Source organism: Xenopus laevis, chromosome 1L (genome assembly GCF_017654675.1).
Source record: "Xenopus laevis strain J_2021 chromosome 1L, Xenopus_laevis_v10.1, whole genome shotgun sequence".
In the NCBI taxonomy this organism is placed as follows: Eukaryota; Metazoa; Chordata; class Amphibia; order Anura; family Pipidae; genus Xenopus; species Xenopus laevis.
Window position 1 is genome coordinate 204,559,913 of NC_054371.1, and position 15,069 is coordinate 204,574,981.

Sequence of the window (15,069 nt, forward strand, 5' to 3'; positions counted from 1 at the left end):
TACACAAGTTTTAGTGAGTCATGTGACAGAAATTACATCAGAACTTACCGTTTATAACTGATGACATCAGAACTCACCATTTATAAGGATATAATTTACAAGATATTCATATATACATATATATATATATATACACACGTCTCATTTAATAATCAAATAATCAGCTTTTGTGCTACATTTTTTCCCGAGTGTTTTGATGATATCCAACCCTAACAGGGTTATTTATCAAAGTTCGAGTTTGTGAGGTTTTTTTCTACCTCGAATAAACTCACAACTCAAATGTTTGCTTATTTATGTAAAACCTTGAATTAAAAAAAACTCAAATACTCCAATTGACTGCGATATTGACGGCAAAAAATTCAAATCACTCTAATTTATCGAGTTTTCGAGTGAAAACCACAGAAAAATCTTGAACATCATGAAAGCAGAAAACATCTTCAAATGGTTCAAGGGACCTCTGCCATTGACTTCTACATGATCTCGACAGGTTTGTAGCTGTAGTATTCTAGGATTCAAGCTATTTCCATCTTCAGGGCATAATAAAGCTCGAAAAATTCAAGTTTTTTTTTAACCTGAGAAATTTTAGCTTTTGAAACTACCCTTGAAAACTCAATTTTTTTGAGAAAAACACAACTTGACCTTTAATAAATAACCCCCTAAGTGTAGCCTCTCTACAGCAGCCCACAGCACACTGAGCAACTGCACCTAAACAGACGGTCTAACACAATCCAATATGGGGATGGGAATGGATCATTACTATTATAGGGCTACTGAACTTTGGTACAGTAAGTTCAATACATAAATTACAGTATTTCTAGCCATAATTTTATTTAGGTTTACTTCTACTTTAGGTGAACACATGTCAGGTATGTGCACAAACCTTATTATCAAAATCTACCCAAAAGTATGTGAACTGGTTTGCATTGAGTGGAAGAACCTGATTGGCCTGCACAGACTTCAACCCCACTAAACACATGTTGGAAGAAATGGAACCCTGAAGTGAGCTAGGCCTGATCCCCAAAATCATCACCCAACTAGTTATATATCAGTGGAAACAAATGCCACCAACAACCTTCCAACATACAAAACCACCCCACAACAGTAGAGGCTTTTTTCAGCAAAAGGAGGTCTGAGTTCATATAAAACCCTTTGGGTTTGGTATCAGGGAAGACATGTGTCTAGATACTTCTGGCTGTATAGTGAATCTGAATAGTAGGTGGATGAAAATGTAAAAAAACAGAAAGATGGCCTGTGCCACTAATACAAATAAAGCAATATCATTATTTACAGTCATATGAAAAAGTTTGGGAACACCTCTCAGCCTGCATAATAATTTACTCCAGTTTCAACAAAAAAGATAACAGTGATATGTCTTTCATTTCCCAGGAACATCTGAGTACTGGGGTGTTTTCTGAACAAAGATTTTTAGTGAAGCAGTATTCAGTTGTATGAAATTAAATCAAATGTGAAAAACTGGCTGTACAAAAATTTGGGTCCCTTGTAATCTTGCTAATTTGAATGCTCGTAACTGCTCAATACAGATTACTGGCAACACCAAATTGGTTGGATTAGCTTGTTAAGCCTTAACCTTCATAGGCAGGTGTGTCCATTCATGAGAAAAGGTATTTAAGGTGGCCAATTGCAAGTTGTGCTTCTGTTTGACTCTCCTCTGAAAAGTGACAGCATGGGATCCTCAAAGCAACTCTCAAAATATCTGAAAACAAAGATTGTTCAGTATCATGGTTTAGGGGAAGGCTACAAAAAGCTATCTCAGAGGTTTAAACTGTCAGTTTCAACTGTAAGGAATGTAATCAGGAAATGGAAGGCCACAGACACAGTTGCTGTAAAACCCAGGTCTGGCAGGCCAAGAAAAATACAGGAGTGGCATATGCGGAGGATTGTGAGAATGGTTACAGACAACCCAAAGATCACCTCCAAAGACCTGCAAGAACATCTGCAGATGTTGTATCTGTTCATCGTTCTACAATTCAGCTCAATTTGCACAAAGAACATCTGTATGGCAGGGTGATGAGAAAGAAGCCCTTTCTGCACTCACGCCACAAACAGTCACTTGTTGTATGTAAAAGCTCATTTAGACAAGCCACAGTCATTTTGGAACAAAATGCTTTGGACTGATGAGAAAAAATGTAGTTATTTGGTCAAAACAAAAAGTGCTTTGCATGGTGGAAGAAGAACATCGCATTCCAAGAAAAACACCTGCTATCTACTGTCAAATTTGGTGGAGGTTCCATCATGCTGTGGGGCTGTGTGACTAGTTCAGAGACTGGGGCCCTTGTTAAAGTCGAGGGTCGGATAAATTCAACCCAATATCAACAAATTGTTCAGGATAATGTTCAAGCATCAGTCACAAAGTTGAAGTTACCCAGGGGTTGGATATTCCAACAAGACAATGACCCTAAACACACTTCGAAATCTACAAAGGCAGAGGGAGAAGTACAATATTCAGGAATGGCCGTCACAGCCCCTCGACTTGAATACCATGGAAAATCTATGGGATGATTTGAAGCAGGCTGTCCATGCTCGGCATCCATCAAATTTAACTGAACTGGAGAGATTTTGTATGGACGAATGGTCAAAAATACCGCCATCCAGACACTCATCAAAGGCTATAGGAGGCGTCTAGAGGCTGTTACATTTGCAAAATAAGGTTCAACTAAGTATTGATGTAATATCTCTGTTGGGGTGCCCAAATTTATGCACCTGTCTAATTTTGTTAATCCCATAAACTTGTTGGCACTGCTGAAATACTGCTGTTTCCAAAAGGCATGTTAAATATTAAAAGAAAGTTGCTACATTGAAAGCTCAGCCAATGATAAACAAAACTCCAAAGAATTAAGGGGTTTCCAAGCTTTTTCATATGGCTTTTTCAGATTTCCCCCAAAAGGCTGGCCATTATTTACAGTATTTTATATTCACATTCAAAGGAATTCTCTGAAACAGTGAACTGTATGGGAGAGTATTGGAAGCATTTTGTGGTGGACTGTCGGCTCTCTTATTCATAAATATGTCCCTATACCCCATAATGGCTGTACAAATGATACAGGTTGCATGTATTCATTCTCTTTGCTTCTGTGCGGCTGAACTCAAATTCTCAGCATGTATGGGGTTAGTAAAACAAGAGTAAAGTCACTTTCATAGCATTCATTGATGGTGGATAGAAACAGACTTTGCTTAGCGAGATAAAACTACATTACATATTGCTGAATTGTTGTATCTGAATTAGGGATGCACTGAATCCACTATTTTGGATTTGGCAGAAACCCCCAATCCTTTGTGAAAGAGTGAGCCGAATACCGAACCGATGCAAATTAGGGGCGGGAAAGGAAAAAGTAGGAACCATTTTATCACTCTCTTGTATTGTGATGAAAAGTCACGTGATTTCCCTTCCCACCCATAATTTACATATGCAAATTAGGATTTGGATTCGGTTCAGCACAAGGATTCGTCCGAATCTGAATCCTGCTGAAAAAGGCTGAATCCCGGATTCCGTGCATCCCTAATCTGAATGGCGTCAGCTGTAAGATCAGCAATTCAAAATGAGATGTGTCTGAATCAATTGAAGTTTCTGTTGCATTGCAGGTAGGCGGTGAGCTAAAGAGAAGAGAAAGCCAGCGCTGTCCATGTGTGAGGAGAATGGCAGTTACGGTGAAAATGCGGCAGTCTGCATTCCTTGAATAACGTTTCATTGTCAAACACACATTCCACACACAGAGACCCTGGAACATCAGTCAATGTGGAGAACAGAGCCCACCTGCAATTCCATTTCCTCTTCTGAAGATCACATTAGACAGCTCCTGAAACGGGATTAAGTCAGTGATCCCCAACCAGTGGCTCATGAGTAACATGTTGCTCTCCAACCCCTTGGACATTACTCCCAGTAGCCTCAAAGCAGGGGCTTATTTTTGAATTCCAGGCAAGTTTTGGTTGTATAAAAACCAGATGTACTAACAAACAGCGTCTCCTGTAGACTGCCAGTCCATATAGAGGCTACCAAACAGCCAATAACATCCCTAATTTGGTATCCCCATGGACTTTTCATGCTTGTGTTGCTCTCCAACTCTTTTTTACATTTAAATGTGGCTCACAAGTATAAAAGGTTGGGGACCCCGGGGTGAAGTAGTGGAAACTGTATCCATCACTCACTGTATATCCGCCAGTTGCTGCTCCTGAACCATCTCTCTCTCTCTATAACATACACATTTCTTCAAAATCCTCTGCTTTATTCTAGAATCTTGCTCACTGTATAGTTTATATTTATAAGGATGTAGATGACAGTTTCTGGATGTACTACAGGTTAAGGGTAAGGACATGCTGCCTGCTGACAGTATGTTTTTCTTTGCTCAAAACCCATGTGCAGTGGCGGAACTACCGGGGGAGCAGGGGGTGCGAGCGGGCCAGGGCCCGCACCCCCTCAGGGCCCCCCCGGCAGCTTGCGCGCCACTGAAATGCGGGCAGTTCGGGGGGGGGGCGTCACGCACCAGGACCCGCCCCCCCCTCTAGTTACGGTACTGCCCATAAGACCATTTTCACCCAATTGCAATACACTGTAATGGGAGGCAATTTCAGTTGCATTGGGGACTTTTGGGCAAAGAAAAAAAAAAAAAGACAAAATGCCACTTGCAAAAGTACCTTTAATGAGAACTCAGAGGGAATTTGTTATTTTAGCAGCTCATGAATACACCATTACATACGATGGGAAGATTTTGTAAATATTTTGCAAATTAAAGAAACTTTATATTCATTACTGAAAAGGGATGGAATGATATAAACTGTTAAATCTGTATTGCTTCATGATCATTAATAAAAGTAGCGCTGAACAAACGCAGCCCTCTAGACTTTTTTTTTTAAAGAACAACCCATTATCATTAAAGGGATTTTTCACCTTTAAATTATGATGTAGAGACTGATATTCTGAGATAATTTGCAATTGGTTTTCGTTTTCTATTATTTGTGGTTTTTTAGTTATTTCGCTTTTTATTCCGTAGTTCTTCAGTTTGCAATTTCGGCAATCTGGTAACTAGGGTCCAAATTACCCTAGCAACCAGGCATTGGTTTGAATAAGAGACTGGAATATGAATAGGAGAGGCCTGAATAGAAAGATGAGTTATACAAAGTAGCAATAAAAAAATCTGTAGCCTTACAAAGCATTTGTTTTTAGATGGGGTCAGTGACCCTAATTTGAAATTTGAAAAGAGGCAATAGAAAGCAGATAATTCAAAAACTATGAAAAAAATAATGGACTACGGTAATTAAAAAGTTGCTTAGCAATGACCATTCTATAACATACTTAACGTTAGCGTAAAGGCAAACCAACCGATATATGGAGCAAGATCTCAGGAAGTTTAGAAAATCTTGTAGGACAAGGAGTGCATTAGCGAATTGGTAGCTAAATTGAATAAAGTGTATCTTGAGTTGGTTTTCAGTTTTAATCCTTATTATGTAGGGATTAAAGGGAATATCAACCCCAAAAAAAAAAAAAATATATATATATATATATCTTCAGTATCCGCACTCCAATCAAGCAATCTCAGGGGTGCACGGCCAATTCTCAATCGTATAATCAAAATTTGGAATAAAGCATTTTCTCACATTGTACACTTTCTCAAGGATAGTATACAATGTGCAATAAAACTTTATATAGTGATCACAATACAAAATGGCGCCAAAGTGACCTCATAGGGTTTAACAATTTGTAACCAATAGTGTTCCATCTAATTTACATACAATCAATCAGTGCATGTGTTAAAAATTGCAGTAAAAAAAGGAAGCAGTTGTACGCTGTTTGCCCATTTAACCCCTTTGGTGCTATACAATCTAATGTATGGATCCAGAAGGCCTCTCTACGTAATAGCTCATTTTCAATATCACCCCCCTCTTTTTTGCCTAACAAAAGAAAATGTAATTCTAAGCAACTTTGCAATATACATTCATTACAAATTGACTATGGTTTATAAGTTATTTGTGTATATTTTATATATATATATATATGATTAACAGACCTGTCTTTGCTGGGGAACTAAGACTTTTGACATTGTTTAACAATTAACAACCAGGAGTTAAAAGAATTGTTCAAAGTAAAAATAAAAACTGGGTAAATAGATAGGCTGTGCAAAATAAAAAATGTTTCTAATATAGTCAGTTAGCCAAAAATTTAATGTATAAAGGCTGGAGTGACTGGATGTGTAATATAATAGCCACAACACTACTTCCTGCTTTGCAGCTCTCTTGGTTTCCACTGATTGGTTACCAGGCAGTAACCAATCAGAGACTTGAGGGGGGCACATGGGTCATAACTGTTGCTTTGGAATCTGAGCTGAATGCTGAGGATCAATTGCAAACTCACCGAACAGTTATGTCCCATGTGCCCCCTCTTATAGTCACTGACTAACTCAGAGTTAGAGAGCTGAAAAACAGGAAGTAGTGTTCTGTTCTGTTATGTGAGACATCCAGTCACTCCAGCCTTTATACATTACATTTTTGACTAACTATATTAGAATTTTTTTTTATTTTGCACAGCCTGTTTACACAGTTTTTATTTTCACACTGACCAATTCCTTTAAGGTAAATGCTGATTTCAAAAGCAATTGCATTTAGAAATAACAAAGCACAAACAACTTTTAATAAATTCATATTGGAAAGTTGCTTAATTTTTTTAGGCAAAAAATAATTTTCTGGGTTGACCTGCCCTTTAATGTACCCCCTTGTGCAAAGGATAATAAAAGTCACGGAGGCGTTTCAAAGACCACATGAAGGCACAATGCGAAGGTTATGGAACTCCGAGGTAACTTCTATTCTCCTTTTTTTTTTTTTTTTTTTTTTTTTACAGGGTGAACTTTTTTTTATACTATATGAGTGACATCACTAAGCACCAAATATAGCACTGTTTATAGAGAAAATAATGCATCAACTATTGTAAAATAAGCCTATTAGAAGTCACCAAAGTACTTTTATACATGTCATGTGACTCCAAGGTGACTTCTAGGGGGTTATTTATTAGGAACCGTAAATTTTTAGGTTTTTTTCAAAAACTCAAATTTTTCGAGATTTATTATACCCCAATCCTGGAAATAGCTTCATAATGTTCACGTTTTTTCAGAGGGTTTTGCCTGAAAACTCAATCAATTTGAGCTATTCGAGTTTTTGGGATGTTAAACCCGAACTCACTAATTCGAGTTTTTTTCCATTGGAGTTTTTTTAAAATTAGAAACCATTCAAGTTGCGAGTTCATTCAAGGTATAAAAAATTAAGGGCCAGATTTATTAAAGTGATACTGACAGTAAAAAAACGACTTTTTAAAATATGAATGTACATTAAAAGTTACCTATTCGTCATGTTGATGTTTTTTTGCAGAGAGGCCTGTTTTTGTAAGTTAGTTAGTTGAAGTTTCTAATGCTAACGGACTCCTGCTGCACAAATATGGCAGCCCCCTCATACAGGAACATGGGGCATCAGACAGGTAATGGAAAAGCATTGTGCAAATACTTTATGGCAAAGTTATAAGTAGCTTTCAAAGTCAATATTATAATAGATGTAAAAAAAGTTTAATGTCTGGTGTCAGTATCTCTTTAAAGGCCCCCATACACGGGCCGATAAAAGCTGCCGTGTTGGCAGCTTATTGGCTCGTTTGTGGGGCCATCCGACGGGCTTTCCCAATCGATATCTGGTCGAAAGTTGGCGTATATGCGGTCCCACGATCTGACCGCCCGTATCGGAAGCATTTTGATCCGATCGTTGGGCACTAAGGCCCACGATTGGATCAGCCTGATATCGCCCACTTCAATGTGGGCATATCGGGGAGAGATCTGCTCGTTTGACGGATCTCTACGTCTATGGCCACCTTAAAGTGGACCTGTCACCGAGACACACAAATCTGTATAATAAAAGTTCTTTTCAAATTAAACATGAAATCCAATTTCTATTTTTATTAAAGCATTCATAGCTGTTGTAAGATCATTTAAAAATCTCAGCTGTCAATCAAATATTGGTTGCCCCTCCTTTATGCCTTAGGCATAGAGGCGGGGCAGACAATTACTTTCACTTTCCATTCAGCACTTCCTAGATGTCACTGCTCTCCCCACATTCCCGTACTTTTTTTAATTGTGTAGCCAGGGCATGGGGATGGACATCAGGTCCCCCATTCTGGTGCACAAACAAGATTCTGAGATGATACAAGGCTTGTCTTAATAACACTGTCCACAAAATGGCTCCTGCCTGCTTGTTATAATTATGAATTTCCCGACTCATACAGTTTAATTAAAGTTCATGTTGCTTGACTAATGTGATAAAATAGGAGTTTGAATAATTTTTTTGGGTAATTAAAATTAGAATTTTTGATTTTTTTTTTTTTATTGGCAAAACTGTCAAATTCGACTAGGGAATTCTCCAAACTCGATTCGAGTTTTTTTTTAAAAATTTTGACTTCGATATTTGGCCCTTTAAGAATTCAAATAAAACTATTCGCCACCTAAAACCTGTTGAATTCCTGTACGATTCAATGGAAGAGGTCCAGTGACCAATTGGGGGATGTTTGTAGCCTTGCTGAAAATTCGTGATTTTTTCACAGAAAAAAAACTCGAATTGAGTTTGATCGAATTTGAATCGAATTCGATTCAAGTTTTCAAGTTTTTTAAATGAGTCAGTTTGACATATTTAATTTTTTTTTTAATAAACAACCCCCCAATTGAATTTGGAGTAAAATCAAATTCATGCGAGTTAATAAAAACTCACATGAATTCTAAATTCTACCCTTGATAAATGTGCCTCTAAAATCTGACCTTTGATAAATAAGGAAAATATTTGCAGGAAGCTCATTACAGTAAAGCTACAGTCACACAGTTTGTTACACATGGAGAGCCAATGTGCTCTGCAGGCTCTGAGTGGGTTGCAGACTATGAGTTACTTTTGGGTTCACACTGCAATGACTGCAAATGAGATCCGGCTGCTGGATATCTGCTGCTACGCATTCTCCTAGCTGTGAGTGTTAAAGAACTGAAGGGTATAAATGAGCATATGGATTCGAACATCAAACATTTACAACCCTAGGGAAATCTGTCGTTACGGCTCAGTCCTTACTTTCCCCCCCCCATCGACTCCCTACGTAAGGTGTGGAAAATGGCCAATGCACTTTTGAAGTCTCCCCCCAGTGACCCGCTTACTCCACTATGGAACAACCTCAATTACCCCTTGTTGGCAAAATTAGGTCCAATGAGTCTTTGGTCGGACCTTGGGGTAAATACCTTAGGTTATATATGGCATGATGGCACATTGGTCTCTTTTGCTCGATTGAACGACCACTTTCAGATCCCACATAACCAATGGCTCACTTTTCATAGGCTCAGTCGTGCTCTCACAGTCACTCACAAGTGTCAAGATTTATCGCTGTCCACGCAACCCTTTCTAGTTTACATTATAAGGGGACATACCAAAGGTTTGGTCACCATGTTATATGCTGAGTTGCTGCAAGTAGTACATGGAAGTAACGTTGATGGGCTACGCTCTAAATGGGAGGTAGATGTTGGCACAATCCTAGATGAGGAATGGCAAGAAGCGCAAGAATACCCTCAGTTAGTATCCCCCAACCATAGACTACGGCTAATTCAACTATATATTCTTCACAGAGCTTACTACACCCGTCAGACTTCACTACATTAATGCCGGCACCCCAGATGTTTGCACTAGGTGTGCTTTGGACAGGGGAACTCTGATACACATGCTCTGGAGCTGTACCAAGCTTACTACATACTGGAGGGAAATACTAGATGCCTTAGATGGGGTGCTTCAGGTGACAATAGCTAGAACTCCTAAAATTTGCATCTTGGCAATTCAAGACCTAAAACTGAATCAATGTCAATCACTTTTTCTACTAGAGGCACTGTTACTAGCCAAGAGACTAATCACCCAGAACTGGAGAGCTGTGGCCCCTCCTACCTTCTCTGCCTGGAAAGCAATAATGCAGGATACCTGTACCACTGACTATCTAATGTACTTAAAAAGGGGAGCCCCTACCAAATTCCATAAAATTTGGGGATCCTGGACTGAATTTACCCCCTACACCCAAGACAACCACTAGCAGTTTAAATCGAATAGGGTTCGGGACAGGTAACTGGCATTTATATTCCACTTGTTTAACTGGATGTGAATCCCTCATTGGAGGGAGTCTCGATTTTGTTGTGTAATGCACTACTCTTGACGACATGTATATTACATGCTATGCTTCTTTCACCCTGCTTGATTTAGACGTGTAACATGTGCAACAATGTTTTTCGGTGATTTGTCTTTACATTGTAAACTGCTTACTTTTTCTTTCAATAAACTACCCGAAGTTAAAAAAAAAAACATTTACAACCATGTTTTATTTTTTTTTAATAAACGTAAATATTTAAATTCCTATATACAGTTTATTTACTGAAATATTAGATAAAATACATAGAGGGGCTGATTTAACAACATAGGCGCTAAACTGCTGTTGCTCGTAGCAGCCAATCAGCAATGACATTTCAGAAGTCCAGTACAAGCTACAAAACAAACACATGGGTAGCAGTGCAGTTTAGCACTTGTGTTAGGAAATCAGTCCCAGAATTAAAAGCATAACATCACTTCATTTAAAATGTTCACAGAACTGACATTATTAAACAATAAAAACATGCTGCAAGTCCATGGTGCGTCATTCGTTGGCATGACAGGAGGGGTTCTGGGCCCGTTTGTTATAAAGATCTTTAATAACCGTATCTGAGGAATCAGCTTTCTGCTTGGAGTTTTGAGGAGACCACACAGACCTGTGCGATATCATCGTATTCATACGTTCTTTTCAGAAATGTGTCTGTCAACCGTAATCCCGAAACGCTCTGGTGAGAGAGACTCCATTAAAGGGGATGTAAAGGCAAAAAAATAAAATCCCATTTTTACTTTAATGAAAAAGACATCTTTTTCCAATTTACTTTAATTTAAAAATTTGTACCGTTTTTATAATAAACCTGACTTCGGTTTATTTGCTCTGACAGCTACTGATAGAAAACTTCAGTCGCTCCCTAACTGCTCTGCAGGGAAATGATCATACTTTCAAACACCAGGGGGAGCCCCCCACCACCTCACTTCCCAGAACTCGAGCAGCTTTGTTTGTTTCCCTGTAGAGAGGTCTGCGACTGTGTAGAGATTTGTATCCACAGACCCAGTGCAGTCTGTATACTCTGATTATTAATCAGTCTTGCTGTATCAGCTTCAATAGCAGATATTATTTGACTTGTGCTGGTTGATAATTTATGATGATCCCTAAGCAGCACAGACCACACTGAGCATGTGCATGGTCTTGGTCTTACAAAGATGTTTAACAAAGTTACAAGATGGTGACCCCCTGCGGCCAACTTTGAAAGCATAAATCATTTGTTTTATTAGGCGTGTGGTGCAGTAAGTTCATGTTTATGTTCAGTATACAAAATACAGCATTTCTAGCCTTATTCTTTTATAGACTTTACTTCCCCTTTAAGCAAGTATTCATAAATATCGCCCTATGACTGACACTGGTCAATGAAATGAGTGGAAAGAGATCATGGCAGTTTCAGCTCCTGCCAAGTCAAATTTGTTACAATACGGCCCCTGTGACTGCAGTGTGTGACCTTGACACGGAAAAGGGTGGTTTACCTTTAATTTAACTCTTAGTATGTTACAGAATGGCTAATTCTAAGCAACTTTTCAATTGACCTTCATTTTATCTTTTTTATACTTCTTGAATTATTTGCCTTTTCACTGACCCCCATCTAAAAATCAAAAGCTCTGTAAGGCTACACATTTATTGTTATTGCTACTTTTTATTACATGTCTTTCTATTCAGGCCTCTACTATTAATATTTCAGTCTCTTATTCAAATCAGTGCATGGTTGCTAGGGTAATTTGGACTCTAGCAACCAGATTGCTGAAACTGCAAACTGGAGAACTGCTGAATAAAAAGCTCTCAAAACCCACAAAAAATAAATAAAAACCAAATACAAATTGTCTCATATCACTCTCTACATCAGTGATCCCCAACCAGTAGCTCACAAGCAACAAGTTATTTACCAACCCCTTGGATGTTGCTCCCAGTGGCCTCAAAGCAGGTGATTATTTTTGAATTCCTGACTTGGAGGCAAGTTTTGGTTGCATAAAAAAACGGTGTACTGCCAAACAGAGTCTCCTGTAGGCTGCCAGTCCACAATGGGGCTACCAAATAGCCAATCACAGCCCTTATTTGGCACCCTAGTAACTTTTTGCATGCCTGTGTTGCTCCCCAACTTTTTATTTTTGAATGTGGCTCATGGGTAAAAAAGGTTGGGGATCCCTGCTCTACATAATATTAAACGTTAATCAAAGGTGAACAGCCCCTTTAAGCATTTTAATTATTTGCCCATATCTTCCAACTTTTAATGGGGTCACTGACCCAATCTAATAACAAATGCTCTGTAAGCTACACAATTATTGCCACTTTTTATTACACATCTTTCTCCTCTCTTATTCAAATGAATGAATGGCTGCTGGGGTAATTAGGAACAGAGGAAGGTTGGCACACAGGCATTAAAGTTGCAGGATTCCCTGCTCGTTTATTGTGCTAGGGTAATTAGACCATAGCAACCAGACTGCTGAAATTGCAAACTGGAGAGCTGCTGAATAAAAAGCTAAATAACTCAAAAATTACAAATAATAAAAAATAAAAACCAATTGCAACTCGTCTCAGAATATCACTTTCTATATTATACTAAAAGTTAATTTAAAGGTGAAGAACCCCTTTGAGCATTAGGTGCTTTGGCTTGCTACCTGCCAGGGGTATGTATTCCATATATCTACTGTATGTCAGGAACTCTGGCACCACACTGATAAAACGTTTCACTTTTGGGTTGAACTTACTTGCAGGCCTTGAACTGAAGAGAGCAGTGTTAGGGTGAGATGCAGCGAGGAGCTTGGGTGAAGCTTTCCTAACTGCCTGCCTGAAACTCCACTCCAGTGAATTGCATTTGTATTGCACATCTCCAAAACCAGATCCATGGTCCTCTCACTGCTAGAAGGGAAGAAGAGAACATATATCATTATCCCAGGTCTAGCAATGAATCAACAGAACTAATGGCTTCTCTTTACAAAAAACACCATGATCTGTTTCGATGAAAACCCGGAGAGAAAAAACATCAGAAGTAGCCCCAGCGAGAGTATGCCAAAGATATTACCTGCAGTTTGTGATTTTACACGTAATATCAAATGGTTCCTCCAGTCGGACAGTGTCGGGAATGGTTTCTATAGAAAGCCGGACATCTCCATAGCCTGGAGCCTGCAGGAGCATAGGAAGAGATTATATACACAGTATTGATTCAGCGTTACACATCAGCAGACTAATATACACAGCAGACTAATATACACAGCATACACCTACTAATAACAGCTTTACAACTACATGCTTTGCGTTAAAGGGGAAGGAAACCTAGTTGACCCAAAAACCCTCCCCCCCTTCTGCGCAGGTCCAGTCCAGGGAGTTCACAGACGACATCTTCTTCCACGCGATCTTCTTCCTGCTTTGAACTGCGTTTTGGCGCATGCCCAGTAGGAGCATTTCGCCGGTACGGATCTACTGCGCATGCGCCGAATGTCACGATGTACTTTTGGCGCATGCGCAGTAGATCGTACCGGCGAAATGCTCCTACTGCGCATGCGCCGGTCAAAGCAGGAAGAAGATCGTGTGGAAGAAGATGTCGTCTGTGAACTCCCTGGACTGGACCTGCGCAGAAGGGTAAGTAACAAGTTAGGGGCATTTGCCCAGGGGACGGGTAGGCCAGGGGGGAGGAGGGAGGGTGGGCAACACATGGGAGGGGGGGGGAGGGTTTTTTGCGCCAACTAGGTTTCCTTCCCCTTTAAAGCTGAATCCCCACCCCTTTGCATAAAATCTAACGAATATCCAAATGGTATTTTGCTTGCTGTAAATACAACACTAGTATCCTAATGGCTACATACACAAGAGCCAGCTTTTCTAGCAAGATGCATTTCTGTGCAATCCTCTATATGTTAAAGGGCTGGTTCACCTCACAGATAACTTTTAGTAGGTTACAGAATGACTAATTCTAAGCAACTTTTCAATTGTGCTTCGTTATTTATTTTATATAGTTTTTCAATTATTTGCCTTCTTCTTCTGACTATTTCCAGATTTTAAATAGGGGTCACCGACCCCATCTAAAAATGGATGTTCCATAAAGCTACATATGTATTATTATGGCTGTTTTTTAATACTCATCTTTCTATTCAGGCCTCTCCTATTCATGTATTGAGTAAAATAACTAAAAGAGCCCAAATAATAAAAAATTAAAAGCAATGTCAAATTGTCTCAGAATATCGCTCTTTACGCATATACTAAGAGTTAATTCAAAGGGGAACTATCGCGCAAATGAAAATTATATATAAGCTTCCGCATACTGAAATGAGAAACTTTGTAAATAAAATCAATTAATATTCTGCATTGTTTATGAAATAATCAAGTTTATCTTCACTATTCCTCGCTCAGCATCTGTTTCTCTTCATTCTGTCTTCATGCAGCAGTTGGGTGTCAGATGAATGATCCAATATATCTTATAGGGGGGCTTCTTTTGCCTAGAAGATGTATTAGAGTTCACTCAAATAACTGATTCCAGTACAAACAAAATCTAACAAAATAACTGCCTTTTGCACAAATCCTGCATGTAGAGAGACATGATGTCTGGTGATTTTAATAGAGTGAGCTCTAATGCATCTTCTAGGCAAAAGGAGCCCCCCTATAAGATATATTGTATCATTCATCTGACACCCAACTCCTGAATGAAGACAGAATGAAGAGAAACAGATGCTGAGAGAGGAATAGTGAACATAAACTTGATTAATTCAGAAACAGTACAGAATATTTAATTGATTGTATTTAGAAAGTTTCTTATTTCAACATGAGGAAGCGAATATTAATTTTTTCTTCCCTTTTAAAATGAACAACCCCTTTAACTGATCTCAGTTTCCCTGCTGGTCTGTACCCACAGAGTGCCTGGCTACAGCCTTGCTCATGTAAAACTACACCTA

General features: G+C 38.9%; 2 protein-coding genes across 9 annotated transcripts in view; one reads left to right on the forward strand and one right to left on the reverse strand.

Moving 5' to 3' along the window:
* sgtb.L (small glutamine rich tetratricopeptide repeat co-chaperone beta L homeolog) overlaps positions 1 to 4,842 on the forward strand; it is a 34,530-nt gene extending 29,688 nt beyond the window's left edge. For 4 of the 5 annotated variants that reach the window (XM_018245605.2, XM_018245617.2, XM_041580589.1 and 1 more), the window contains one exon: positions 3,601 to 3,899. The gene's annotated coding sequence lies outside the window, so the exon portion shown is untranslated. 5 annotated transcript variants of the gene reach the window in all.
* A 5,516-nt stretch (positions 4,843 to 10,358) lies between these two features.
* The window catches only part of trappc13.L (trafficking protein particle complex subunit 13 L homeolog), a 29,493-nt gene continuing 24,782 nt past the window's right edge, over positions 10,359 to 15,069 (reverse strand). For 2 of the 4 annotated variants that reach the window (XM_018245165.2, XM_018245162.2), the window contains 3 exons: positions 13,209 to 13,309; positions 12,895 to 13,042; positions 10,367 to 10,865 (listed from right to left, as the gene is read on the reverse strand). In XM_018245165.2, coding sequence (XP_018100654.1) covers positions 10,758 to 10,865; positions 12,895 to 13,042; positions 13,209 to 13,309 — 357 coding nt within the window. In that variant the 3' untranslated portion in view covers positions 10,367 to 10,757. 4 annotated transcript variants of the gene reach the window in all.